Below are 26,300 nucleotides of genomic sequence, written 5' to 3'. Positions count from 1 at the left end.
GATAGAGCATGCGATTTCACACAACTTTTTAATTTACTTCTATTATAAAATGTGCTTTAAACTCTTGGGGGCCTATCTATCAAGCTCAGTACGGAGAAATTTTAGGGTTTCATCCCTTGAATCTTTGGATTTTGTTTTCATTGCCATCATTTGCACTGTAACAATGTTATCTAGCATGCTAAAAGGGACCATTATATATTAATTAGCTCTCCCATATGTGTCACTGGAAGGAGGGGCAAAGAACCCCCTGGAATTTATTTCTTGATATTCAAGCACAAGCACTCTCTTGAGTCACTGTTTTATAACAATCAACCACCATTTTAAAAATTGTGAAATTATGTACAGATTATTTTTACTGATATTATTATGTACGAGCATTTTATCATCCCCCTCCGAAAAAAAATATTATATATATATATATAGATTCCCATGTCCCTCTAAACACTTTTTTTTTAAATCTGTTCCTAACTACTTGAATTGAGTAATTTTATGCTCAGTATAAGTTTGCTTGTGCAGTTTGTTACTGAATATTGGCTAATGCAATAGCAAGATAAAGTCTAATTACTGATAAGGCATCTGGATTCAATCTGCTTCATAAAGCAAGCTAACTCAAGCTAACCATTTTGTTTTAAAGGGACAGTATACTATACAATTGTTTTTCCCTTAATGTGTTTCCAATTACATTTTTTTATCAGCTGCAGAGTATAAAATGTATAAGATTTGCCTTTTTAATTCTTATTTGTGTATATGAAGTAGCTGATTTTGTGTTTTGAAGCCACAGCCTAATAAAATGGGTTGAGCTTGTAAGTATAATCAGATCTCATTACTTTATCACATTGTGTACATACACCTGCTTCTTTATCCTATATCTGTCCATAAACCAATCACTAATACTTGGAGAGAACAATGGAAAATAAACATTTTATTACCTTATCTCTTCTATAACCCACTGGGAGTGTAATTTCTTCTACTAGTTGTGTTAATACAGCTTGGCCTCGAGGCCAAAAACTTTAAGGATAGGTGTGGATACCCCAGGCTACATAAACTATTTCAAATTCCAATGTAAGAGCAATGGAAATACTTATAAACAATTTAATACACTCCAGTAGGTAAAAAGGATCATTGGGAACAAAGTAAAGGGGAGAAAAATTTTGAGTAAACTGTCCCTTTAATGCATGAAACTGTTTTTGTTCTAATTACACTTTCCATAGAATATGTAAGTACTTTACAGATGAAAAAATAATTATAGGGTTTTCTAGAAAGATCAAAAAAATGAAATCTTCAAAGTTTTCGTGTAAGCTTGAAAACTTTGGCTGGAATCCACCCACATTGTTCTGAAGCCAAATGAATGGTTATATAAAACTAGAGGAATCTTTGATGAGGTATTGTGAATGAGTTATTGCAAAACAGGGCAGTTTCAGTGTACATCTGCATATTTTATGAAGGTGTGGAATCTGAGTCAGCTTTACTTAGTACATTGTGATGATGTTTTATGATCAGAGTAAACAATAATATTGAGTTTTGAAGACAGAAAATGTAAAAATCAAAGCTCTATATTATGGCATACTATAAATGTTTTGATGAAGAACTGTAAAATACTTTTTATTCTAGGGTCTGATTCTCTAAAGCTTACTGCTCTGGCAAGATTCTATAAGAGGCCTTGTCAGTACTACAAATTGGGTTGCTATCATATTTTCCTGGACATTTATAAGTTACACATGTTGCAGGGTATTGTCCCTCTAAATAGTACCAATTATTTTCCTCCCTGCATACCCCGTACCATGTGAAACTCATAACTGTCCAGATAAACAGGTGGCAACCCTAACTACAAAGCTCCTCAGAGATTGTTTTGAAGGCAATTTTTTCCCTTGGGAATTGTGTATCTCTATAATTGGAGTTCACTAATATTCTTTATGTGAAGGAGAGACATTTACTTTACTATAGTGTACTCAGTAAAGTAAGCTGATATTTTTAGAATTTGGCCACTAGAGTTTTACAATACAGTGTTATATATTAATTAACGTAGTAGTTAAAATTGTTATTATAAAAATAAGGGGCATTGTGAATGGAAGCTGTTTAGAGCAGAAGCCCATAATGTTCTCCAGAAGAGCTCCATGTTTCTTTAAAGAGAAATAAAGGAGCAGGAATAAAATGTTCTGTATATTTACACATACCCATGTATACCTGTATTATTGTACTTATTCTTTGATTGGCTCAATAAAAATATTTTAAAATAAATGTTCTGTATATTCTAGATCATTTATATTATTGAACTATTGATTGAACAGACCATGTGTTAACCTCCACAAAGATACATAGTTAAAGTCTTTCAAGAGAGCTAAACACGACCACCTAGCCAATAAGGTGCACTGTATGTTCATAGTAGCCAATCACTGGTTATGTTCAGCTCAGGATCAGAAATGTACTGCCAATGCACTGCCAATCTAGAGCTGAGTTTATAAAGAAGGATTTCACTCCTCTGTGGGGATTGAACACATAGGGCCAGACTACAAGTGGCAAGCTAATGATATCACAATAAGCAGAATCACTGAATTGCGCTAACATTTGCCTGCCTACAACTTGATATTAAAAGTCCATGGTAAATACCGTTTACCAGAGAATGGTTAGTGTGGCCGTCATCGCTCTAGCACAACCTATACTTTCTATGGATATTGTGACCGTGCTAAATAGAATTGGTATTACAAGATGAAAATTATAATTTAGCGCTTGAGCGAAAGCTGAAATATTTAGTGTGACTTAAGACCCAAATTAAAGTGTAAGGGTTAAAAAACAACAACAACAAAACATCAAAAATATTAAAATAGACTATTACACTCATATATACACCTTTTTAATGAAAATATTTAGTTTTAATATTGATAAAAAGGTTTTATCTACTTAACCCAATATGACATAGATCTATGTACAAAGAGTATCATGTAGATCTAAGTTGCAGCTTCAGGAAGCAACAGCAGACAGCTGCTGTTCCTGAGCTGCAGGAATCTGTCTGCTTATGGTAACGGAGAACAATCAGTGCTCCAGTTCCATAAGAAGGCAGATGCCAGATTGCTACAAACAGTGACACTGTGTGTATCTCCGTCTGCAACGATCATCTGCTGGTGCCAGTAGGAGTTGTTGGAGGGAAAGTGGGAAGTAGGTGGGTGGCCCAGTGGTTGAGGAGGAGGAAGTGGGAGGGGCCCCACAGTCCAGAAAAAAAAATTGAAGGGAGAGATGGGGTGTTTATATATTTGTAAGCAATATATATATACACTGTATATATATATATATATATATATATATATATATATATATATATAAATAAAACAATCTATCTATCTATCTATCTATCTATATATATATCTGTACATATTAATGTAGGTTTATCAGTATAGATATATATTTTACAAAATATATTTATATATATATATATGTATAAATATATACTGTATTTAAAATAAAGAGAATATTTTCTTTTATGTGAAGAACATAGGAATTTAAAGTATTCCTAATGCACCTTCGGCATTAGCTCAGTTATTCTAGTATTGTTTTTTTTTTTTTGTAGCACTCCCCATAGAAGTCTATAGGTAGAGGGAGTTAGCGCAGTTGCAATATCAAACGTCCATTTCATTTTTAATTTCAACTTTACTAATATGTGCACTAATCCGGCATTGCAAGTTTTTTACGTTGAGAGCAAGTGAATTTTTTTTTAACAAGCTACTTGTAATCTTGTCCATAGTGGGTTTTTTGGCAATAGTGCATAATAAAATGCTGTAGCACATTAGAAAATGTTCCTTTACATGAAATTTTAACTTTTATGATTCATATAGAGAACACAGTTTTATACATTTCTCCAATTCACTTCCATTATCTAAATGTGCACAGTCATTTTATATACACAATTTTTAAGGCACCAGCTTCTACTGAGCATGTTCAAGATTCACAGGATATACGTATATGCATTTTATGATTGGCTGAAGGCTGTCACATGATTAATTAGGAAGGAAAATTTAACTAAGTGCTTTTGCATTGTCTATTTATTATAACTTTATTGATTTTGCCATTATACTGTGTTTAGTGGTCCTTTAAAGACTTTGCTAGCATACAAATTAGATCAGACTGGAATTTCAATCTCACATATAGCCTCATTACCCTTAGGGCAATCAGTAACTTCTAGTTATGACTACTGTTGTTTGTGACTGCAGGCTGTATAATTATTCTTTTACTTGGTATTTAACTGTATGCTAGACTGCATACTATGTGCCAGATTACGAGTGGAGCGCAAACCTTTGTACGCAAGTTATATCTGGTTTTCGTGGTCGTTTGCATGTAGGTTAAATTGCCCTAGTATTACAAGTTGAAAATAAACATGATCGTTTAAACGCAATCACGATTTATGCAAGAATGATTACCGCGTCCTCAGAGCTGTAGTTAACTGTTCTGTGAGACATACAAGTTGCACAAAACACATCAAAAATACATTACAAAGCATAGTTGCACTCACAATAACACTATATAATCAAAATGATTTAAAAAAAATATTGCACAAAAAAGTTATAAGGGCTCAAAGATATGAGCTCTCAGATGTTAGAAAAAAAAGGCAGGAAAGCATACAGTACATTCACATATACAGTACTGTGCTAAAGTCTTAGGCCACCAATGGATTTGTTGTTTTAGCAAAGTTTTAATGACCATCCATATTTATTTTTCGGTCTCTTTATTAAGATACAAACCGAAAATACAGGTAATGTGTACACAAAATAGAAAAAAGCACAATTTTTAGAACAAAATAGCTTCTTCAGGCATAAGTCATTATTTAGTGTGACCTCCCTTGGCACTAAGCACATCTTGAACTCTTATGAAGTTTTCTGAAGTAATCTTCAGGTATATTATACCAGGCTTATTTTAGTAGTTACCAGAGTTCTTCTTTAGATGTAGGTTGTCTTTAATTTCTTTCTCTGTCCAGGTGATCCCATACTGCCTCTATAATATTCAGGTCAGGACTCAGTGGAGGCCAATCCATGACTGACAGTGTTTTATCAGCTTTTTTTCTCTCCAAATATGATATCACTGCATTAGCAGTGTGCTTCGGATCGTTATCAAGCTGAAAAATAAAACCAGTCCCAATTAGGCACTTTCCAGAATGAATGGCATGAATTGCATACTTTAAATTAATTATTGCAATTAAGTCTGTGGTCATTTTTAAATAGATTAATTATAAGCAAAATTATATAAAATTGATATCAGCACACATCACAAACTGATATTCTTCATTAAAGAAAAGCTGTAGTTAAATTATTATGCGTTTCTTATAGCATTTTTGTGTTTTCCTCAAATGTGAGTGCAAGAAAACCAAATGTTCAAGTTATACTTTAGCTGTAATTCATTCCGCTCTTCTAATACATTGGAATGTCGTAGAATATTAGGTAACGAATCACTGAGCTAAGTTTTAATTTTCAAAACTGTAAACTTAAAGGGATAGTAATAATTTGACCTTATTGTTTTATCTTCTATAATCTAACGAGAAAATGAATTTTTTCATAGCATTTAATATTTTCCATTGTTACATTCACAAATGGTGTTCTCTATTTGTTTATGGAACAGTTGCTTGGATTATATTAACTTAATTTTTATTAATTTAGTTTTAGAAATCTAGAAAAAAAGAACAAGCAAAAAAATCAAGATGTCTGCTTACAACTACAACAAATCTCCTGGAAATGGTAATGTTACTACTGTTATTACTACTACCACTTCTACTAACAACAACAATAATAATAATATAACTATGAAGACTCATTCATATTTAGCTATTGATATTTTTTAATATTAATATACTGTAGTCTTCAATACACTACAATATTTTCATAAGCTGACAGTTCTCCTTTAAGAATCAGCTTCAGCCTAGGCAAACATTCAGTACCGGAGGCAGTTGGACTTACCTGTATTCATACAGAGTTATACATAGGTCCTGGTCTGTTAGGGAGGCAGTAAGCTGGAGCTTATACAAATGCCGTAGGCATCATCAATTAATCTCTGTAAGTCAAGGACATTCCAACTCTTGAGATTTTAAACAGGCCAAGATGTTTTCAAATGTATATATTTCCAAAAATTATTTTCAATGTTCCCTGGTTGTATATTTGCTATAAACATTCCTCATCAAATGTTATTAATGATAAATAATCCTATATAATAAAAGGCCAGGTATGTTTGTCAGATGCAGTCATGCGCAGTAGAGCCTGCGCGAGGATAAACATACCTGGCCTTTAGGATCAACTTAAGACATCGACATAAAATCAGCCATTGCGGCGGTGGCGTGAACGTGGGCGTGGTCGGGCGGAGCGGGCGTGACGAGGGGGAGCGTGACCGATGGAAGTGCCGTGATGGGGGCATGGCTGGACATGGTTGGCCTAAGAATGGGCGTGGCCAACTGGGGTGGGCGTGGCCTGAGAGCAAAAAAGAGAGGGGAGAGATAGAGAGAGCAAAAGAGAGGGGGAAGAGAGAGCAAAAGAGAGGGGGGAGAGCGAAAGAGAGGGGGAGAGAGAGCTAAAGAGAGGGTGGAGAGAGAAAGAGAGCAAAAGAGAGGGGGGAGAGAGAGCTAAAGAGAGGAGGGAGAGAGAAAGAGAGCAAAAGAGAGGGGGGAGAGAGAGCTAAAGAGAGGAGGGAGAGAGAAAGAGAGCAAAAGAGAGGGGGGAGAGAGAAAGAGAGCAAAAGAGAGGGGGAAGAGCGAGTTAAAGAGAGGGGAGAGAAAGCAAAGTAAAGGGGAGAGAGAGCAAAAGAGAGCACAGAGAGCAAAAGAGAGGGGAGAGAAAGAGCAAAAGAGAGGGGCAAGAGATCAAAAAAGAGGGGGAGAGAGAGCAAAAGAGAGGGGGGAGAGAGAGCAAAAGAGAGGGGGGAGAGAGAGCAAAAGAGAAAGGGGAGAGAGAGCAAAGGAGAGGGGCGAGAGAGAGCAAAGGAGAGAGGGGAGAGCAAAAGAGAGGGGGGAGAGAGAGCAAAGGAGAAAGGGGAGAGAGAGCAAAGGAGAGGGGCGAGAGAGAGCAAAGGAGAGAGGGGAGAGCAAAAGAGAGGGGGAGAGAGAGCAGCAAAGGAGAGGGGGAGAGAGAGCAAAGGAGAGGGGGGAGAGAGAGCAAAGGAGAGGGGGGAGGGGGGAGAGAGAGCAAAGGAGAGGGGGGAGAGAGAGCAAAGGAGAGAGGGGAGAGTAAAACAGAGGAGGGAGAGAGAGCAAAAGAGAGAGGGGAGAGAGAGCAAAGGAGAGAGGGAGAGAGAGCAAAGGAGAGGGGGGGAGAGAGAGCAAATGAGAGGGAGGAGAGAGAGCAAAGGAGAGGGGGAGAGAGAGAGCAAAAGAAAGAGGGAGAGAGAGCAAAAGAGAGTGAGAGAGCAGAAAAGAGAGGAGAGAGAGAGAGAGCGCAAAAGAGAGGGGGAGAGAGAGAGTGCAAAAGAGAGGGGGGAGAGAGAGAGAGAGAGCAAAAGAGAGGAGGAAGAGAGAGAGCAAGGGGTGGGACCGCTGTACTACAAAAAATGGCCCGTGTGCACGGGCTTTAGGACTAGTATAATTATATTTAGCTGGTCACACTCAGGGTAATGTGGCTTTCTTCAGAAACCACCTCAGCAGTCTGCAGTGTGGTCAATATTTGAGTTTAATGGGACAGTAGAATCAAAATGAAACTTTCATGATTCAGATAGAGGATGTCATTTTAAACAACTTTCCAATGTACCTCTATTAACTTATTTAATTCATTCTCAAAATAATTATCGTTGAATAGCATAGGTAGGCTATCTAGCTAGCTAGCTGTTGTTTGGTGGCTGCACATATATGTTTATTGTCATTTGCTCACCTGTTGCTTTAAACTAACTCCCAGTAGTGCATTGCTGCTCCTATGATAAAGGATATCAAGAGAATAAAGTAAATTTGATAATAGAAGTAAATCGGAAAGTTGTTTAAAATTATACGCCCTATCTGAACATTGAAAGTAAAATGTTGGGTTTTGTGTCTATTTGAGAAACAAATGGGGCCATCATTAGGCTATGAATGGGAAGTTATCAATGTCACTAGAATACCATATGCATTTAAATCAAGGCTGTCTAAACTAAGGCTCTCCACTTCTTTTTATGTAACCACTTCTTATTCACTAATCATTTAAATTGTCATGTTTGGAATCAGTCCTGAAGTAGACCCTAAAGGCTAGAATGAAGTAAATATCACACTCTAGCACACTGAATATATTTGAGGACGTGACCCCCAGAGAAAACTGTGGTGCAAGAATTAAGCTGAGTAGACAAGAAAAAGCTCACGTGCATAAGAACTAGTGATAACTCCAACAGACCTATCAGGCAGAAGACAAATAGGTCAGACGATATTCACAGCAAAGTTTAACTTCAGCAGGCAGGTTTCACAGGCAAAAGTTATAGAGTTCAGGCAGGCAAAGGTGAAACAGGTTTAGGCAGGCTTAGGTAGTGGCAGACAGATAATGGTTACTTGAAGGCAAGTCAGACAGGCAGAGGTTAAAGGGACAGTCTAACATAGAATTGTTATTGTTTTAAAGGATAGATAATCCCTTTATTACCCATTCCCCAGTTTTGCATAATTATTATTATTATATTAATACACTTTTTACCTCTGTGATTACCTTGTATCTAGGAACCTTCTTCCAGCCCCCTGACTGTGACTGTTTATTATCTATTGTCTTAAATTTAGCATTGTTTTGTGCTAAATCATAAATAACCCCCTGTGTCTGAACACAGTGTTATCTATATGGCCCACATGTACTTTCTGTCTCTTTACGTTGAAAAGAGATTTAAAAAGCATGTGATAAGAGGCAGCCCTCAAAGGCTTAGAAATTAGCATATGAGCCTAGCTATGTTTAGTTTAAACTAAGAATACCAAGAGAAAAAAGCAAATTTGATGATAAAAGTAAATTGGAAAGTTGATTATAATTAAAAGTCCTATCTGAATAATGAAAGTTTCATTTATACTAGACTGTCCCTTTAAGCAGGATTAGGAAAGCTTAGGTACTGGCAGGCAGATAATGGTTACTTCAATTCAGGACAGACAGGCAGAGGTTAAGCATGATTAGGCAGGCTTAGGTACTGACAGGCACACAATGGGCTACTTCAATAGGCAGGGCAGACAGGCAGAGGTTAGCAAGTTCAGACAGGCAAGGTACTCACAGGCAGAGAAGGTCTCTTACATAGGCAGGTTAGAAAGAGAAACAGTGGTTGAGGACAGCAAACGGGTGCAGAGGAGTAAATAGGCCGGGTGATGTCACTGGAGTGGCCAGCGAGGACACCCATGTCCCATTGCCTAGCAACGTGATGTTACAAGACGGCCGCACGGAGCGGTGCCTGACATAAATGTCTTCACCTGCTGCTCACAGAAAAAAATGGTAATTTGGAGTTTGCTTATAAAGAATAATCAAATTTCTTAAATGTTTTTACTAGCACTAGTATTAAACAGTTTTTAATGTAGCCTTTCATCTTCAGTTCTAGATGGTGCCATGCATCCCTATTCATAACTGTAGCTCCCCTAAAATGCAAGGTGTCATCTGCCCTGAGTGTGCAAGGTAGTGTCTTTTTATACGTCCAGCGATCTAAGCAGAGTGAGAGGTAAAGTTGGAGACGGATATTTAGAAATTAAGATAAATGTAGGACTAGGTAGTAAAAGATGAGCCCCTCTCCCCAACAGTAACCCTTGCACTCTTAATATACTTTTTTCTAGAACCACCCCTGCCTTCATCTGAATAGGTGGCACAACCTTTCTTTAAACATTTTAGCGAAACAGATACAACTGCTCATACTTTAAAGATTTAAATGATGTAAGACTTTTATATCAGTTTTCTGAAGGGAATAAATGCTTCCCTGGAAAAATTGGAGACAAGCCCTCTTTTCTCAAGGGGATTACTGTGATACTCCTTACCCCAATATTTTTTTGCAGAATTAAATTATATTAGTTTGAAATAAAAAATGCCAGATTGCTGTTATATAGTTACCCTACAACCCAATGTTATCCTTTACTCCCTTTCACTCAAAACAATGTGTTACTCTGTCTCACAGTGTGACTTGACAAAACACTGCAAACCATTTAAAGGAGGGCTACTAAATAGTACATGGTCAAGTATATTAAACTAATAAGGAAATGCTTTTCTTTCATGTAATTAGCAAGAGTCCATGAGCTAGTGACGTATGGGATATACATTCCTACCAGGAGGGGCAAAGTTTCCCAAACCTTAAAATGCCTATAAATACACCCCTCACCACACCCACAAATCAGTTTTACAAACTTTGCCTCCTATGGAGGTGGTGAAGTAAGTTTGTGCTAGATTCTACGTTGATATGCGCTCCACAGCAGGTTGGAGCCCGGTTTTCCTCTCAGCGTGCAGTGAATGTCAGAGGGATGTGAGGAGAGTATTGCCTATTTGAATGCAATGATCTCCTTCTACGGGGTCTATTTCATAGGTTCTCTGTTATCGGTCGTAGAGATTCATCTCTTACCTCCCTTTTCAGATCGACGATATACTCTTATATATATACCATTACCTCTGCTGATTTTCGTTTCAGTACTGGTTTGGCTTTCTACAAACATGTAGATGAGTGTCCTGGGGTAAGTAAGTCTTATTTTCTGTGACACTCTAAGCTATGGTTGGGCACTTTTATATAAAGTTCTAAATATATGTATTCAAACATTTATTTGCCTTGACTCAGGATGTTCAACATTCCTTATTTTCAGACAGTCAGTTTCATATTTGGTATAATGCATTTGAATCAATCATTTTTTCTTACCTTAAAATTTTTTGACTTTTTCCCTGTGGGCTGTTAGGCTCGCGGGGGCTGAAAATGCTTCATTTTATTGCGTCATTCTTGGCGCGGACTTTTTTGGCGCAAAATTTTTTTCTGTTTCCGGCGTCATACGTGTCGCCGGAAGTTGCGTCATTTTTGACGTTCTTTTGCGTCAAAAGTGTCGGCGTTCCGGATGTGGCGTCATTTTTGGCGCCAAAAGCATTTAGGCGCCAAATAATGTGGGCGTCTTATTTGGCGCTAAAAAAATATGGGCGTCACTTTTGTCTCCACATTATTTAAGTCTCATTATTTATTGCTTCTGGTTGCTAGAAGCTTGTTCACTGGCATTTTTTTCCCATTCCTGAAACTGTCATTTAAGGAATTTGATCAATTTTGCTTTATATGTTGTTTTTTCTATTACATATCGCAAGATGTTCCACGTTGCAACTGAGTCAGAAGATACTTCAGGAAAATCGCTGCCCGGTGCTGGAGCTACCAAAGCTAAGTGTATCACTTTTGGTATCTGTTCCTTCAGCTGTTGTTTGTATTAAATGTTATGACAAACTTGTTAATGCAGATAAAATTTCCTGTAGTACTGTTACATTACCTGTTGCTGTTCCGTCAACATCTAATACTCAGAGTGTTCCTGATAACATAAGAGATTTTGTTTCTAAATCCATTAAGAAGGCTATGTCTGTTATTTCTCCTTCTAGTATACATAAAAGTCTTTTAAAACTTCTCTTTTTTCAGATGAATTTTTAAATGAACATCATCATTCTGATACTGATAATGGTTCTTCTGGTTCAGAGGTTTCTGTCTCAGAGGTTGATGCTGATAAATCTTTGTATTTGTTCAAGATGGAATTTATTCGTTCTTTATTTAAAGAAGTATTAATTGCATTAGAAATAGAGGATTCTGGTCCTCTTGATACTAAAACTAAACGTTTAAATAAGGTTTTTAAATCTCTTGTAGTTATTCCTGAAGTAATTTCCAGGGAATGGAATAATTTGGGTAATTCACTTACTCCTTTTAAAACGTTTTAAGCAATTATATCCTGTGCCATCTGACAGATTAGAGTTTGGGACAAAATCCCTAAGGTTAATGGGGCTGTCTCTACTCCTGCTATATTTTTAGCGGATTTTGCTGCAGCTTCAACTTTTTGGTTAGAAGCTTTAGCGCAACAAGTAACAGATCATAATTCTCATAGCATTATTATTCTATAACATTCTAATTATTTTATTTGTGATGCCATCTTTGATATCATTAGAATTGATGTCAGGTATATGTCTCTAGCTATTTTAGCTAGAAGAGCTTTATGGCTTAAAACTTGGAATGCTGATATGTCTTCTAAGTCAACTTTGCTATCCCTTTCTTTCCAGGGTAATAAATTATTCGGTTCTCAGTTGGATTCTTTTATCTCAACTGTTACTGGAAGGAAGGGAACTTTTTTACCACAGGATAAAAAATCTGAGGTAAATTTAGGTGTAATAATTGTTTTTCGTTCCTTTTCATCACAACAAGGAACAAAAGCCTGATCCTTCATCCTCAGGAGCGGTATCAGTTTGGAAACCTTCTTCACTTTGGAATATATCCAAGCCTTATAGAAACCCAAAGCCAGCTCCTAAGTCCCCATGAAGGTGCGGCCCTCATTCCAGCTCAGCTGGTATGGGGCAGTTTACGTTCTTTTCAAGAAATTTGGATCAATTCCGTTCACAATCTCTGGTTTCAGAACATTGTTTCAGAAGGGTACAGAATTGGCTTCAAGTTAAGGCCTCCTGTAAAGAGATTTTTTTCTTTCCCGTGTCCCAGTAAACCCAGCAAAGGCTCAAGCATTTCTGAAATGTGTTTCAGATCTAGAGTTGGCTGGAGTAATTATGCCAGTTCCAGTTCTGGAACAGGGGCTGGGGTTTTATTCTATCTCTTCATTGTACCAAAGAAGGTCAATTCCTTCAGACCAGTTCCGGATCTATCAATATTGAATCGTTATGTAAGGATACCAACATTCAAGATGGTAGCTGTAAGGACTATCCTGCCTTTTGTTCAGCAAGGGCATTATATGTCTACAATAGATTTACAGGATGCATATCTGCATATTCCGATTCATCCAGATGACTTTTAGTTTCTGAGATTCTCTTTTTTAGACAAGCATTACCAGTTTTGTGGCTCTACCGTTTGGCTTAGCATCAGCTCCAAGAATTTTTACAAAGGTTCTCGGTGCCCTTCTGTCTGTATTCAGAGAACAGGGTATTGGTATTTCCTTATTTGGACGATATTTTGGTACTTGCTCAGTCTTCACATTTAACAGAATCTCATACGAATCGACTTGTGTTGTTTCTTCAAGATCATGGTTGGAGGATCAATTTACCAAAAAGTTCATTGATTCCTCAGACAAGGGTAACCTTTTTAGGTTTCCAGGTAGATTCAGTGTCTATGACTCTGTCTTTGTCAGACAAGAGAAGTCTAACATTGATATCAGCTTGTCAAAACCTTCAGTCACAATCATTCCCTTTGGTAGCCTTATGCATGGAAATTTTAGGTCTTATGACTGCTGCATCGGACACGATCTCCTTTGCTCATTTTCACATGCGACCTCTTCAGCTCTGTATGCTGAACCAATGGTGCAGGGATTACACAAAGATATCTCAATTAATATCTTTAAAACCGATTGTACGACACTCTCTGACGTGGTGGACAGATCACCATCGTTTAGTTCAGGGGGCTTCTTTTGTTCTTCCGACCTGGACTGTAATTTCAACAGATGCAAGTCTTACAGGTTGGGGAGCTGTGTGGGGGTCTCTGATGGCACAAGGGGTTTGGGAATCTCAGGAGGTGAGATTACCGATCAATATTTTGGAACTCCGTGCAATTTTCAGAGCTCTTCAGTCTTGGCCTCTTCTGAAGAGAGAGTCGTTCATTTGTTTTCAGACAAACAATGTCACAACTGTGGCATACATCAATCATCAAGGAGGGACTCACAGTCCTCTGGCTATGAAAGAAGTATCTCGAATTCTGGTTTGGGCGGAATCCAGCTCCTGTCTAATCTCTGCGGTTCATTTCCCAGGTATAGACAATTAGGAAGCGGATTATCTCAGTCGTCAAACGTTGTATCCGGGCGAATGGTCTCTTCACCCAGAGGTATTTCTTCAGATTGTTCAAATGTGGGAACTTCCAGAAATAGATCTGATGGTTTGTTATCTAAACAAGAAACTTCCCAGGTATCTGTTCAGACCCCGGGATCCTCAGGCGGAGGCAGTGAATGCATTATCACTTCCTTGCAAGTATCATCCTGCCTATATCTCTCCGCCTCTAGTTCTTCTTCCAAGAGTAATCTCCAAGATTCTGAAGGAATGCTCGTTTGTTCTGCTGGTAGCTCCAGCATGGACGGATTCTTTTTCGGATGGCCTTTTGCCAACCGTGGGCTCTTCTGTTAAGACCAGACCTTCTGTCGCAAGGTCCTTTTTTCCATCAGGATCTCAAATCTTTAAATTTAAGGGTATGGAGATTGAACACTTGATTCTTGGTCAAAGAGGTTTCTCTGACTCTGTGATCAATACTATGTTACAGGCTCGTAAATCTGTATCTAGAGAGATATATTATAGAGTCTGGAAGACTTATATTTCTTAGTGTCTTCTCATCATTTTTTTTTTGGCATTCTTTTAGAATTCCGAGAATTTTTTTACAGTTTCTTCAGGATGGTTTAGATAAAGGTTTGTCCGCAAGTTCCTTGACAGGATAAATCTCTGCCCTTTCTGTTCTTTTTCACAGAAAGATTGCTAATCTTCCTGATATTCATTGTTTTGTACAAGACTTGGTTCGTATAAAACCTGTCATTCAGTCAATTTCTCCTCCTTGGAGTTTGAATTTGGTTCTGGGGGCTCTTCTAGCTCCTCCTTTTGAACCCATGCATTCATTTGGACATTAAACTTCTTTCTTGGAAAGTTTTGTTTCTTTTGGCCATCTCTTCTGCCAGAAGAGTCTCTGAATTATCTGCTCTTTCTTGTGAGTCTCCTTTTCTGATTTTTCATCAGGATAAGGCGGTGTTGCGAACTTCTTTTGAATTTTTTCCTAAGGTTGTGTATTCTAACAACATTAGTAGAGAAATTGTGGTTCCTTCATTATGTCCTAATCCTAAGAATTCTAAGGAGAAATCATTGCATTCTTTGGATGTTGTTAGAGCTTTGTTATATTATGTTGAAGCTACTAAGTCTTTCCGAAAGACTTCTAGTCTATTTTTCATCTTTTCTGGTTCTAGAAAAAGCCAGAAAGCTTCTGCTATTTCTTTGGCATCTTGGTTGAAATCTTTAATTCATCATGCCTATGTCGAGTCGGGTAAAACTCCGCCTCAAAGGATTACAACTCATTCTACTAGGTCAGTTTCTACTTCCTGGGCGTTTAGGAATGAAGCTTCGGTTGATCAGATTTGCAAAGCAGCAACTTGGTCCTCTTTGCATACTTTTACTAATTTTGATGTGTTTTCTTCTTCTGAAGCAGTTTTTGGTAGAAAAGTACTTCAGGCAGCGGTTTCAGTTTGAATCTTCTGCTTATGTTTTCATTAACTTTATTTTGGGTGTGGATTATTTTCAGCAGGAATTGGCTGTCTTTATTTTATCCCTCCCTCTCTAGTGACTCTTGCGTGGAAAGATCCACATCTTGGGTAGTCATTATCCCATACGTCACTAGCTCATGGACTCTTGCTAATTACATGAAAGAAAACATAATTTATGTAAGAACTTACCTGATAAATTCATTTCTTTCATATTAGCAAGAGTCCATGAGGCCCACCCTTTTTGTGGTGGTTATGATTTTTTTGTATAAAGCACAATTATTCCAATTCCTTATTTTATATGCTTTCGCACTTTTTTCTTATCACCCCACTTCTTGGCTATTCGTTGAACTGATTTGTGGGTGTGGTGAGGGGTGTATTTATAGGCATTTTAAGGTTTGGGAAACTTTGCCCCTCCTGGTAGGAATGTATATCCCATACGTCACTAGCTCATGGACTCTTGCTAATATGAAAGAAATGAATTTATCAGGTAAGTTCTTACATAAATTATGTTTTTGGCCTTAGTACGTATAGCTCAGATGAGAAGAGAGATGATCACCTCACCAACCGCACCACACCTTTAATTTGTAGATGGCTAGACCCAGCTGCTGCGGTCCACCTAGACATCTTCTGGTATCATGGTAGGCCAATCCGGCCTTGGTTCTATGGAAATTAATACTACTCAATATACATGACATATTTTGAGTTTATTGCTATATTTATAAATCACTGACATATTCTGTAACACAAGGAGTAGGGGGCCATGCCCATAAGTTACCATATAATGTACACACTCTTTATGCAAGGTCAGCTTTGGACAGGTTTCTATGCTATATATGTTAGTTTATCTAGGAAAGACATATAAGCCCTCAAAGAAATATAACCGAATGCTTAGAAAAATAATTACTTTTCTTGGAATGATAATTCATCTACATTATTTATCTGCTCTTCACTACATCTATTTCTACTTCTGTGTTAATAGACTCCAAAAGTTTCACTCTTGGATCAGTTAACAGGCAGCAAGTTATGCAGGAGACCAATAAAAGGAGGACTCTCCTACAAGACAACAGCTGGATAAAGAAACGCCAAGAAGAAGAGGACAAACAGTAAGAAAAAAAATATCAATTCTCATTTTTGTTTTTGATCAGAATTGAAGAATTTGTTAGTGAAATGTCACCTTGAAAAGTTTAAAAATGTTCCTTAGTAATATTTTACATGCTGTTATCATTTTATGTGGAATTTCAAATGTGGTAAATTCATGTGGTTCTTTAGCTGTCAGATAATTCCTAACCATATCTCAGGGAACCCAATGGTCCAACAATCTTCTCCCTAGGGGGGCGATTTATCAAGGACAGTATTGATTCCTATACATCTGTTTCTGTGCGAGCCTCTGGGCTCGCCGGAAACAGGAGTTAAGAAGCAGCTGTCTTAAGAGCGCTGCTTCTTAACTTGTCTGTCACCTCTGAGGCGGTGGACAGCAATGAGCCCAATCGAATACGATTGGGTTGATTGACACCCACTGCTAGAGTCCGATTGGCCGCGAATCTGCAGGGGGCGGCATTGCACAAGCAGTTCACTAGAACTGCTTGTGCAATCTTAAATGCAGACAGCGTATGCTGTCGGCATTCAGCGATGTTGGACGGACATGATCCGCTACAGCTGATCATATCCTTTCGACAGTTGTTAAATCGGCCCCTAGGTCTTTCTGTCATTCCATATTTTTTCTCAATTTTACTATCTTAGTTTCACTGAAAGAAAGCTGAAGCCACCTAAATCTTGACCATAATACCCAGATACGCCCAAAGCTATGCTCAGTAATGTCCCCTAAGCAATAATGCTTTGCCAACAGACTGACCATCTATATCTAGAATATCCAGACTCTGCCCTTACATTCACAGTCTGGAACTAAATGGCAGTGTTGGCAGTTCTACTAACCTAAACATAAATATAATCTCTACATAGCCTTATACCGAACCAAACCCTAACCTGCCACCTTTAAAATACCTCATTGTTAGTTGTGACTTCTGAAATTCAAACATTTTAATGCATCATTGGGTTTCAGAATTTTTTAGTAGAATATCTAAATAGGATACATAGAGTGTTTAAATAATTTATAAATTAACATATGTAATAAAAGGTCTGATCCACCGTACCATAAGCTTTCCTAGAGGTTATACCAAGCAGCAAATTATTTTTAGCAACATGGCCAGTAGATGTACTCAGTGTGCTTTTTTTAGATTTAACTAACATTAAACGTGTTATTTTGTTTTAAATGCGTCATATAAAATCAGTTGATCCACACTGTGATAGGTGGTTTTCAGTCTTGGCATTTAAATGAGGGGTTCCATTATGTATAGAATTAGCATCTTCATATATTTAAAGTAGATTTATAAGTTTGAAAAAAAAGCTTGAATATTTCATGTTTACCTTATTTTACCAGTTAGAAAAAAAAAAATTAGACCAAAATTATTAACATTAAAATCTACTTTTAGAAATACAATAAATAAAGGTTCAAATTATGTTTTAAAATGAAAGATATATGACTCTTCAATATTTTTAGTATAGCATGATAGTTTTGCCATTTTAAAGATTTAAATTTTAGTCTAATCCATATATCCTTTAAATGTTGTTATCCTTTATAAAAAAAAGGATCATTAATAGAAAGAAAATGTAATAGCACTTACTCTGAACTTTTAATGAGTAGTAGATTTTTTATCTAACCAAATTCAAAATTTACTTTCATTTTGCCGACTCCCTGTATCATGTGACAGCCATCGGCCAATCACAGACTCGCATGCATATGCACTGTGAACTCTTGCATATGCTTAGCAGCAGCTGGTACCTCAGAAAGTGTACATATAAAAAGACTGTGCTCAATTTCATAATGGAAGTAAATTGGAAAGTCTTAAAATTGCTTGCTCTTTCTGAATCATGAAAGTTTTATTTTGACTTTAGTGCCCCTTTAAATCCAGTATTCTATTGATGGTTAATCTATATAAATTGAATAAATTAACATATTTTCTACAAGCTGATAAATATTTGTGTCATGTAAAATCTTACAGTAATATATTTGCATCTTTTTTCTTTATTAATATTTTCAGGAAAGATGAAAACTTTGGAAAAACTATATTGAGCCACTACAAATCCCAGGATAATTTGGACAGGTAATAATGAATGCCCGAGTACAATGTTTAGTGAATGTGTTTTACTTTGTAAATTCAGGAAAACTGTGTTTAAGTAATTTTCCAACAATCTCTTCGCTATTTGCTAGTCAAGTCTGTTGCAAAGTCAACTATAATTTACAACTGCCCCACTCTGTCCAAGTTGGTTCAAGATAAGCAGAGCAAGTCAGCTATTCACAAAGCACCATCTGAAATCCAACCAAGTTTACAAAAAAGTCTGTGATTTTAAGTCACATGCTTTTGACATACCAACTTCCATAAATACAACAAGCTCCACTTCTTTTTACAGTGAACAAATACATGTGTAAATTGCTATGAAAATAATTTTAATCTAATAGTTGCATTCAGTTCCTTCTCCCTATCCAATTTGCAATGCAAATAAATCATTGCATAGCACATCTGCACAATGTTTCTCAGAAATCCTCAACTAACAATATTTCCACTAGAGCAGAATACGATATGGATATGGAAATGTTTGTCAACACAAATTCCCTCATACCAACGCAATGCAACTCTAGTAAGCTGTAAAAAAACATAACAGAGATAGAAAAATACTGTAGTAGATTCTGGGCAAATTCAAATTGAAATATATTTTAAAACTGTCAAAGATTTATTTTAAAGGGATAGTAAACACCAAAATTTTCTTTTATGATTCAGATAGAACATACCCTTTTAAACAACTTTCCAATTTAATTCTATTATCAAATGTTCTTTATTCTCTTGTTATCCATTGCTGAAGGGACAGCATTGCACTACTCACAGGAAGCTGAAAATATCTATTTAGCCAATCACAAGAGACAAATGTGTGCAGGCACCAATTAGCAACAGCTCCCACTAGTGTATGATATGTGCATATTCATTTTTTAACAAGGGATACTAAGAGAACGAAGCACATTTAAAAATAGAAGTGAATTTAAAAGTGTCTTAAAATGACCTGCTCTATCTGAATCATGCAAGTTTTATTATGACTTTCCTATCCCTTTAAGACAATTTCAAGATGACTGAAACCTAAAAAATATTTGAAAAGCCAATCAGAATCATGTTACAGGAATTCAGCAGACTTGAGTCGGTTCCAGGTAAGAATTTTGACTGACTTGAAACACTTTGCTTAAAATTAAGTCATGTTTTATTTTCTTTTAAAAAAAAGTTGGTTGTAAAGTCAGACCTTTGTGAATAGACCCATGTTATCCTAAAGAGCTAATTCACTAAAGCAGGAGAACGTTCTCCATATGTTAGTGATGCAGTTCCATGGGATAATATTTGTTTTACTGTAGAGCTTGCTGATTTGGTAGTGAATCTAGTAGATTTTTTACAGTATAGGGTGATATTATAGGTATTTTAAAGTACAGTTTCACCTTTAGCTAATGATAAATAAGAATTTGATGTCATCAGTATTGTGATGGTATGTTATTTATTTTATAGGGATAATGCCCTTGAAGATACAAAGCCCATACATAATAGGTTCAAGTCTGATGATGCCCTGGACAGGTACTGTATGAAGTTTGTAATAACTTCCATTTGAGTAAACCCACAGGTATTAGCTGATGCATGCAGATCCGATGCTCTCACTGATACAGATATGAAATATTACAATTTAATTTTTACAGTAACATAATATATTTTTTATATTTATTCGGATTTAGCTGGAAATTACATCTGAATTGAAAAATGTTTTGGTTAGCAGCAGAAATATGTGTACAGTACCATGGAATCACAATGGATCAGGGACAATTTATACTAATGTCAAATCTCAGTTTTAGTTAAAGTATATGCATACAGTATATATACAGTATATATATATATATACAGTTCCAATATATAGTGCCAATCCACATGTTTGTTATAAAAGCTTAGAGAAGGTGCATTTTACTCACAATTTTATTTTATTCCATCTAAAAGTGAAGATTTCAAAATATATTACTGTCTATTGATAAAAATAGATATTTCTGTGCAGAATGAATCACATTTTTCTTCTGATGCTTATGGAAGCTTGTAGTGAAACAGCTGTGGGTGTTATTCCTATAAGCCAGTGACCAATCAAACAGCAGTATCAGTTGTGCAGAGCACATGCATTTGCTGTTAGTGACGGTTGAAATCTAAACCGCTTTTACTTTTATTCATGGGGAAAAAAATTTAATTTATTTATTTGCTGTACACTTGTAAACATTAAATTACAATGTCCCTTTTCTTTATTTTGTATATCTGAGTTGTGTACCTGCATGTCATTATTATTTTATGTTTTACTCTCTATAACTAACATGTCATTGAATGTGCTGGGTTTCTTGCTTGCCAACTCTTTGCGGCTTTGCATACTTCCTATTAAATAATTATTAACAAATAACAAGCACTTAACGTTGTTCTGTAACTCGTGATTTAAAGTAAAATGTTTTATGATATAAATAAGCCTTTAACACTGTATTCACATGTGATCAGGTTATCCTTATTTACATCATTACAATATTTACTGTTTTCTTGTTACGTATGGTTACACATTGTTGAGCTTTTTCATAAAAAATCTAACATTTATTACATTTATTAAACATACAAAACAAGTTTTAAGTAATATTATTATATAATTGAACTTCTATTATACACTCATTATATTTAGGAAGGCAATATTTGGCATTAGCACTAGTGCCATTGGCAAACATAAGGTGAGAGCAATTAATATTAGACTTTGAAATCTATCCATAAACCTGCAACCTTACAACTTGAGTTGGTTAAGTTTGTAAACTGGTGTTAACATAAAAAATCTCCATAGACTTTAATAGAGATAAATATTTTTACCACAAAGTTTCCAAACTTTACCACCTCAATGGAAACTAGACCTTACTTGAGGTTGGTTGAGGATTTGACAGGTAAATTACAAGTGTACGTTTGTGGAATAGTCAACTTGCTATAATTATAAGCTATCTGATATTCTGACCAAGTTAACTTGAACAACTATAGGTTGTGGTAATCGGTTTAAATCACGGGTTTTCAAACCTGTCCTGGGACCTCCCTAACAGGCTAAATTTTGAGGATATCTGAACTAGAGCACAGGGGGAAAAAACAGCTGATTTGTAAACATGTTTTTTTAACCTGCTCTCATCTAAGGTAGTCTTGAAAACCTGGCCTGTTGTGGAGGCCTGGGGACCAGGGCCGGATTGGCCTACCACGATACCAGGAGGGCTGCTGCAGCTGGGGCTGGAAAGCTACAATTTAAAAGGATGCAGTTGGATTGTATGATGCGTATATAACAAAAATCCGGCACTTTTTAAATACAAACTAATCTAATTCTGAAAAAAATATTTGGGATGGAGTATCCCGGTAATCTCCTTATGAGAAAAATGGGACATGTGCATTCTACCGATGGAAAATAGGGCTGGTCTTCATATTTTTCCAGGGCTGCTTTTTATTCCCAGTCCAGCCCTGCTGAGGACAGGTTTGAAAACCAGTGGTCTAAAGGATTCATTTACAACAGACATGGCTTGTAGAACAGCTAACTTGACAGCTTTTTATATACTTTGGTAGCAAGTCAGTGTAAAATAAAAACCTTTGGGGCCGATTTTATCAACGGTCTGTCCGACATGATCTGCTCAGCGGATCATGTCCGACAGACATAGCTGAATGCTGACAGCATACGCTGTCTGCATTTAACATTGCACAAGCAGTTCTGGGAAACTGCTTGTGCAATGCTGCCCCCTGAAGATTTGTGGCCAGCTAGATTGGCCGCTAGCAGGGGGTGTCAATCAACCCGATCGTATAGGATCGGGCGGATTGATATCCGCAGCCTCAGAGCAGGCGGACGAATTAAGCAGCAGCGGTCTTAAGACCGCTACTTCTTAACGGCTGTTTGTGGCAAGCCTGAAGGCTGGCGCAGAAACAAGGGCATCAGGGGCCATTCGGCCCTTGATAAATCGGCCCCTTTGTGATTAATACATGAAAATAATGTTTTGGACGATCTACAAAACAAAAGTAAATATCTGGTTCTTTTAACCTGTAGCAAGTTGTCTAATGATCTAAAATATCCATGTCATCATTTTAAGGACATTAAACTAGACTAAAGATGAAAAGCATTCCCTACCTAGTATAATCTATGCTGTTTACAATTAAGACTATTTTAACAGAAAAAAAAAGTAAATACATTTTGATTTTTTGCCAACAATGTTCACTAAAAAAAACACCATATGTTAAGCATAAATTGAAAAACTAAAGCTATTCCCTCAGGTGGAGGGAATTTCCCAGCAAGGCTTTTGCAGTCATTTTACCCAGCTTGCTTGTGTATTGATTACTAAGGGTTCACCAAATCCATTAAAATTCCAAGGACACAGTATAGAATTGATTTCTTTCTATTTCTCAAGTAAGATGTCTTATGACTAAAGATGAAAGAAAGAGAACCCCAAAGTTCTATGTAAATTTGAAATTGTTTTTACTCTTGTAGACTGGTAACATGTCTATTAGTGTAAAAATGAACTCAGTGGCATGTTGCATTTTATGATAAGCTTATTCTATTTTTCCTAAATTATTTTAAATTTCAAAATTAATAGAAATCATAGATAAGATAAAGTTTTTTTTTTATTTTTTTTTATTTAGTTATCTATTTGCTAAAATAGATTTAAATGCCTTAAAATCTTTGGTTCCATATTTCCCACAGAATTTCACTGAAAAATACATCTGAAAGAGGAAATAAAGCTGCAACTCTGGAAAGATTACCTTGGAGGTAGACTACTAAAAGTCACTAAATAGATATTTTCCTACTTGTAAAATAATATTATAGAACAATATGAAGTGTTTACACCAACCAATGAAAAACCTCTGTGTTAATATCAGGTGACATTGTGGTTTTGCATTGAGCCTAGTGGTCTTTGTCGTAAAACTAATAAGTAATAAGGAAATGGGTGGGGCTTGGTGAACAAGAGTGTTGACTTTTTCTAATTAAATTGGAAAAGCAAACACAAGTTGGTCAAAAAGTATAATTTAAGGTGTAAAATATAGAACAAGATCAACTGAAATCAGTCACAAAATAACCAAAAGTTTGAAGAAAATTTGTTAAAAAAAAAAAAAGATTTTACATTTTGAAAGCAGAACAATAATATTAATAAAAAATAATTCTTAAAAAAAACCCACACATTTATCTCTATTTAACTGCAAAAAGCAACAAAGTCTGAATATCTGACTACTCTGGAAAATATGTCAACTAAAGGGTGATTTGCCTATGTTACTTTGTTTCTTGTTTTAATATTATTCCCCCATGAAATTATTTCATTTCCATAGTGCAGTTTTCAATATTTCCATAGAGTTACTGACCGACAGTGCTTATTTATTTTATGATATGATGAATTTAGATCTGCTCACACCCATCATACCGAAGATAGTGTGTATTGTTTACATATCATCAGACAAAATTCCACTAGTTTTATTTTGATTTCCTACTATCGTTCTATGCCAGGATGTTGTACAATATATTCAGATGAATAATCTGTTTTTGCTAGTGAATGTGATGCACGTCACTTAGAATATATCTTTTAAAATAACATAATTATATAATATCTTAGTTCTGGAAAAAATACAATTAAAACGCCCAGTGAAACAAGGCATATAAATGTATATTCAGCAATGTGTACAATTTATAATGTCGTGAAACAGACAAATATTTACTATACAGCTCAGCAAGATTTACAGTGTGTAAAAGCATTAGCAGCAGAGTATTGCTGACAGGCAGGTGTTACATAATTACACTCCTGAATCACAAGTATGTCTCACTGTACGTGTTTCTTTTTTATTTACTAGAATTTAACTCATAGTATGTGTCTAACCATCAGTTGTCTAATGTCCACTTTGCAGAGCCTTAAAACTGGGTATAATAAATCACTTAACATCCACTAAACCTTTCTTCTTTGGGAGAAATTGTAATAATTACTAGCAAAACTAGAATGATATAACTGGACTAATTTGTAACAAATGATCAAATGATTATGTTAACTTACATGTTGTCTGCAACTTCCATGTTAAGTTCAATTTGCCATTTGCTTTATTGTGAAATTTCAGTTTAGAATGTTGCTTTTCTCTCATTTTTTTATGCAGTGGGAGTGCAGATACTGAAAACAAAAGGTAAGAATATAGACATGTGTTTCTTTTATGACTTAAATGCTGAAGCAAGACATAAATAGTGTTACTATATTTCCCTATATATTAACAGACAATCATGGACTCCAGGAAACAGAACTACAACAACTACCACTACAGAGGAAACAAAAAGGTACATGATGGTATATATTATGCCCCAGCAACCTGTATAGCAATGTCCTTGATTCACTAAGAATAGTAATGCTGGAATAGGAACAGGCCTTCCCCAAACTGTTGGAAGCATCAAATTGTCTAAAATGTGTTAGCATTAACATGACTATTAACTGGTCCAATCCCTGAAAACCAGTGCCAGACCTGCCACCACCATTCCTTATGGTAGGCATTATGCATTCCAGTAAGTAGCATCTGACAAACTCAAATGCTTCCATCAGACTGCCAGGGTATTCATCACTCCAGTATCTACTGTCCAGTGGCAGTGTGCTTTATACCACTCCAGCCAGTGCTTGGCATTGCACATATACAGTATTGCATTGTCTTGTCATCTTGCATTTGTTGATTATGCAAATCTACTGTGTTGACTGGTCCTTTAATAATGTAACATAGAAGAAATTGGAGATATTTTTTTTTTTAACATTCCAAATTCTTAGTGATTTTGTTCATTGCATTCATTATAAGGATATAACATACATATTAAGAAACTGCTCTATATTGCTATGGCAATTTTATCAACTAATTATGCTATTTCTTCTCTAATTGAAAGAAAATCATAAACGTAGCACTTTTTCTTTTTTAATTAATTTTATTCAATTGTAAACCCAGTGAAGAAATTGTGCTTGGTTTAATTATTCAAAATTAACCTTCTCTAGCAATTTTTTAAGTCCCTTTTTGGGATCATAATCTGCATGATGTCATTTTAGTTGGTAAAGAGTAACAGACTGATTTCATATGATCTATTTCTGGTAGAAAAGATTACTAGCTCTATCATATGCATTTTAAATGAACAGAACTAGGCGTACAGTGTTTTAGTAACCAACAGGTGTCAATCAATAGTGTTTCTTTTATAAAGCTAAAGGATTCAAAAGAGAGAAAAAAATCACACACACTCAGATAAAAGTGGTATCTTTTCTATAAAATGGGGAGTCAAATCTTTTGTATAAGAGGACCCACACTGGAATTGTATTGCACTTAGATTAGTTAGTGAATATTGTTAAGCAATTCTGTCAATCAAAAAAAAAATGTTTCTCTATAAATAAAATATAAAGCAGTGATGCTTTAACAAGATAACTACTACAAACATACATAGTCATGCTTAATAAGAATCATATATATAGTTACAACCATATAGAGAGAGTACAAATAAGCCAGAACTAGGTTGGATGGTGATGTGGGGGTAAGGTATACTGGAGAGGCCATACTCACCTGGGCATTTTGTTGAAAAAAAAACCCCCTTCTATAAATACATCAGGGCTAGTTATGCCCTGAAAATCTTAAACTGGAGATGAGTTATGGTAACTTAAACTGAAATACTGATATTCATTTTATAGGTCAAAAGGAACAAATATTAATATTGAACAAGCTATATTGTAGAGTGTCTTTTTCAGTGAGCTGATAAGAAAGGTCAGAGTCAAGGACACCTTTCTCAAATAGAGTCATAGCTCACACTGTCCTCTGCAGATAAATTGATGGGTTTATATAGATTTAGCTGTGTTAAAGGGACTTTAAACTATAGAACCATAGTT

The 26,300-nt window shown here is 36.0% G+C and overlaps 1 protein-coding gene across 50 annotated transcripts in view; it reads left to right on the top strand.

Annotated features, from left to right (window-relative positions):
- Positions 1-26,300, top strand: part of SCEL (sciellin) — a 182,803-nt gene that overhangs the window by 27,748 nt on the left and 128,755 nt on the right. For 48 of the 50 annotated variants that reach the window (XM_053707905.1, XM_053707890.1, XM_053707900.1 and 45 more), the window contains exons 2-8: positions 5,640-5,717; positions 16,293-16,416; positions 18,412-18,474; positions 19,915-19,980; positions 23,129-23,194; positions 24,559-24,585; positions 24,674-24,733. In XM_053707905.1, the coding sequence (XP_053563880.1) occupies positions 5,681-5,717; positions 16,293-16,416; positions 18,412-18,474; positions 19,915-19,980; positions 23,129-23,194; positions 24,559-24,585; positions 24,674-24,733 (443 nt within the window). In that variant the 5' untranslated portion in view covers positions 5,640-5,680. The remainder of the gene's footprint in view (positions 1-5,639; positions 5,718-16,292; positions 16,417-18,411; positions 18,475-19,914; positions 19,981-23,128; positions 23,195-24,558; positions 24,586-24,673; positions 24,734-26,300) is intronic. The other 2 variants (XM_053707863.1, XM_053707864.1) reach the window with 2 other exon arrangements.

Source organism: Bombina bombina, chromosome 3, assembly GCF_027579735.1.
Source record: "Bombina bombina isolate aBomBom1 chromosome 3, aBomBom1.pri, whole genome shotgun sequence".
NCBI lineage: Eukaryota > Metazoa > Chordata > Amphibia > Anura > Bombinatoridae > Bombina > Bombina bombina.
This window is presented reverse-complemented; position numbering and strand designations above follow the sequence as displayed.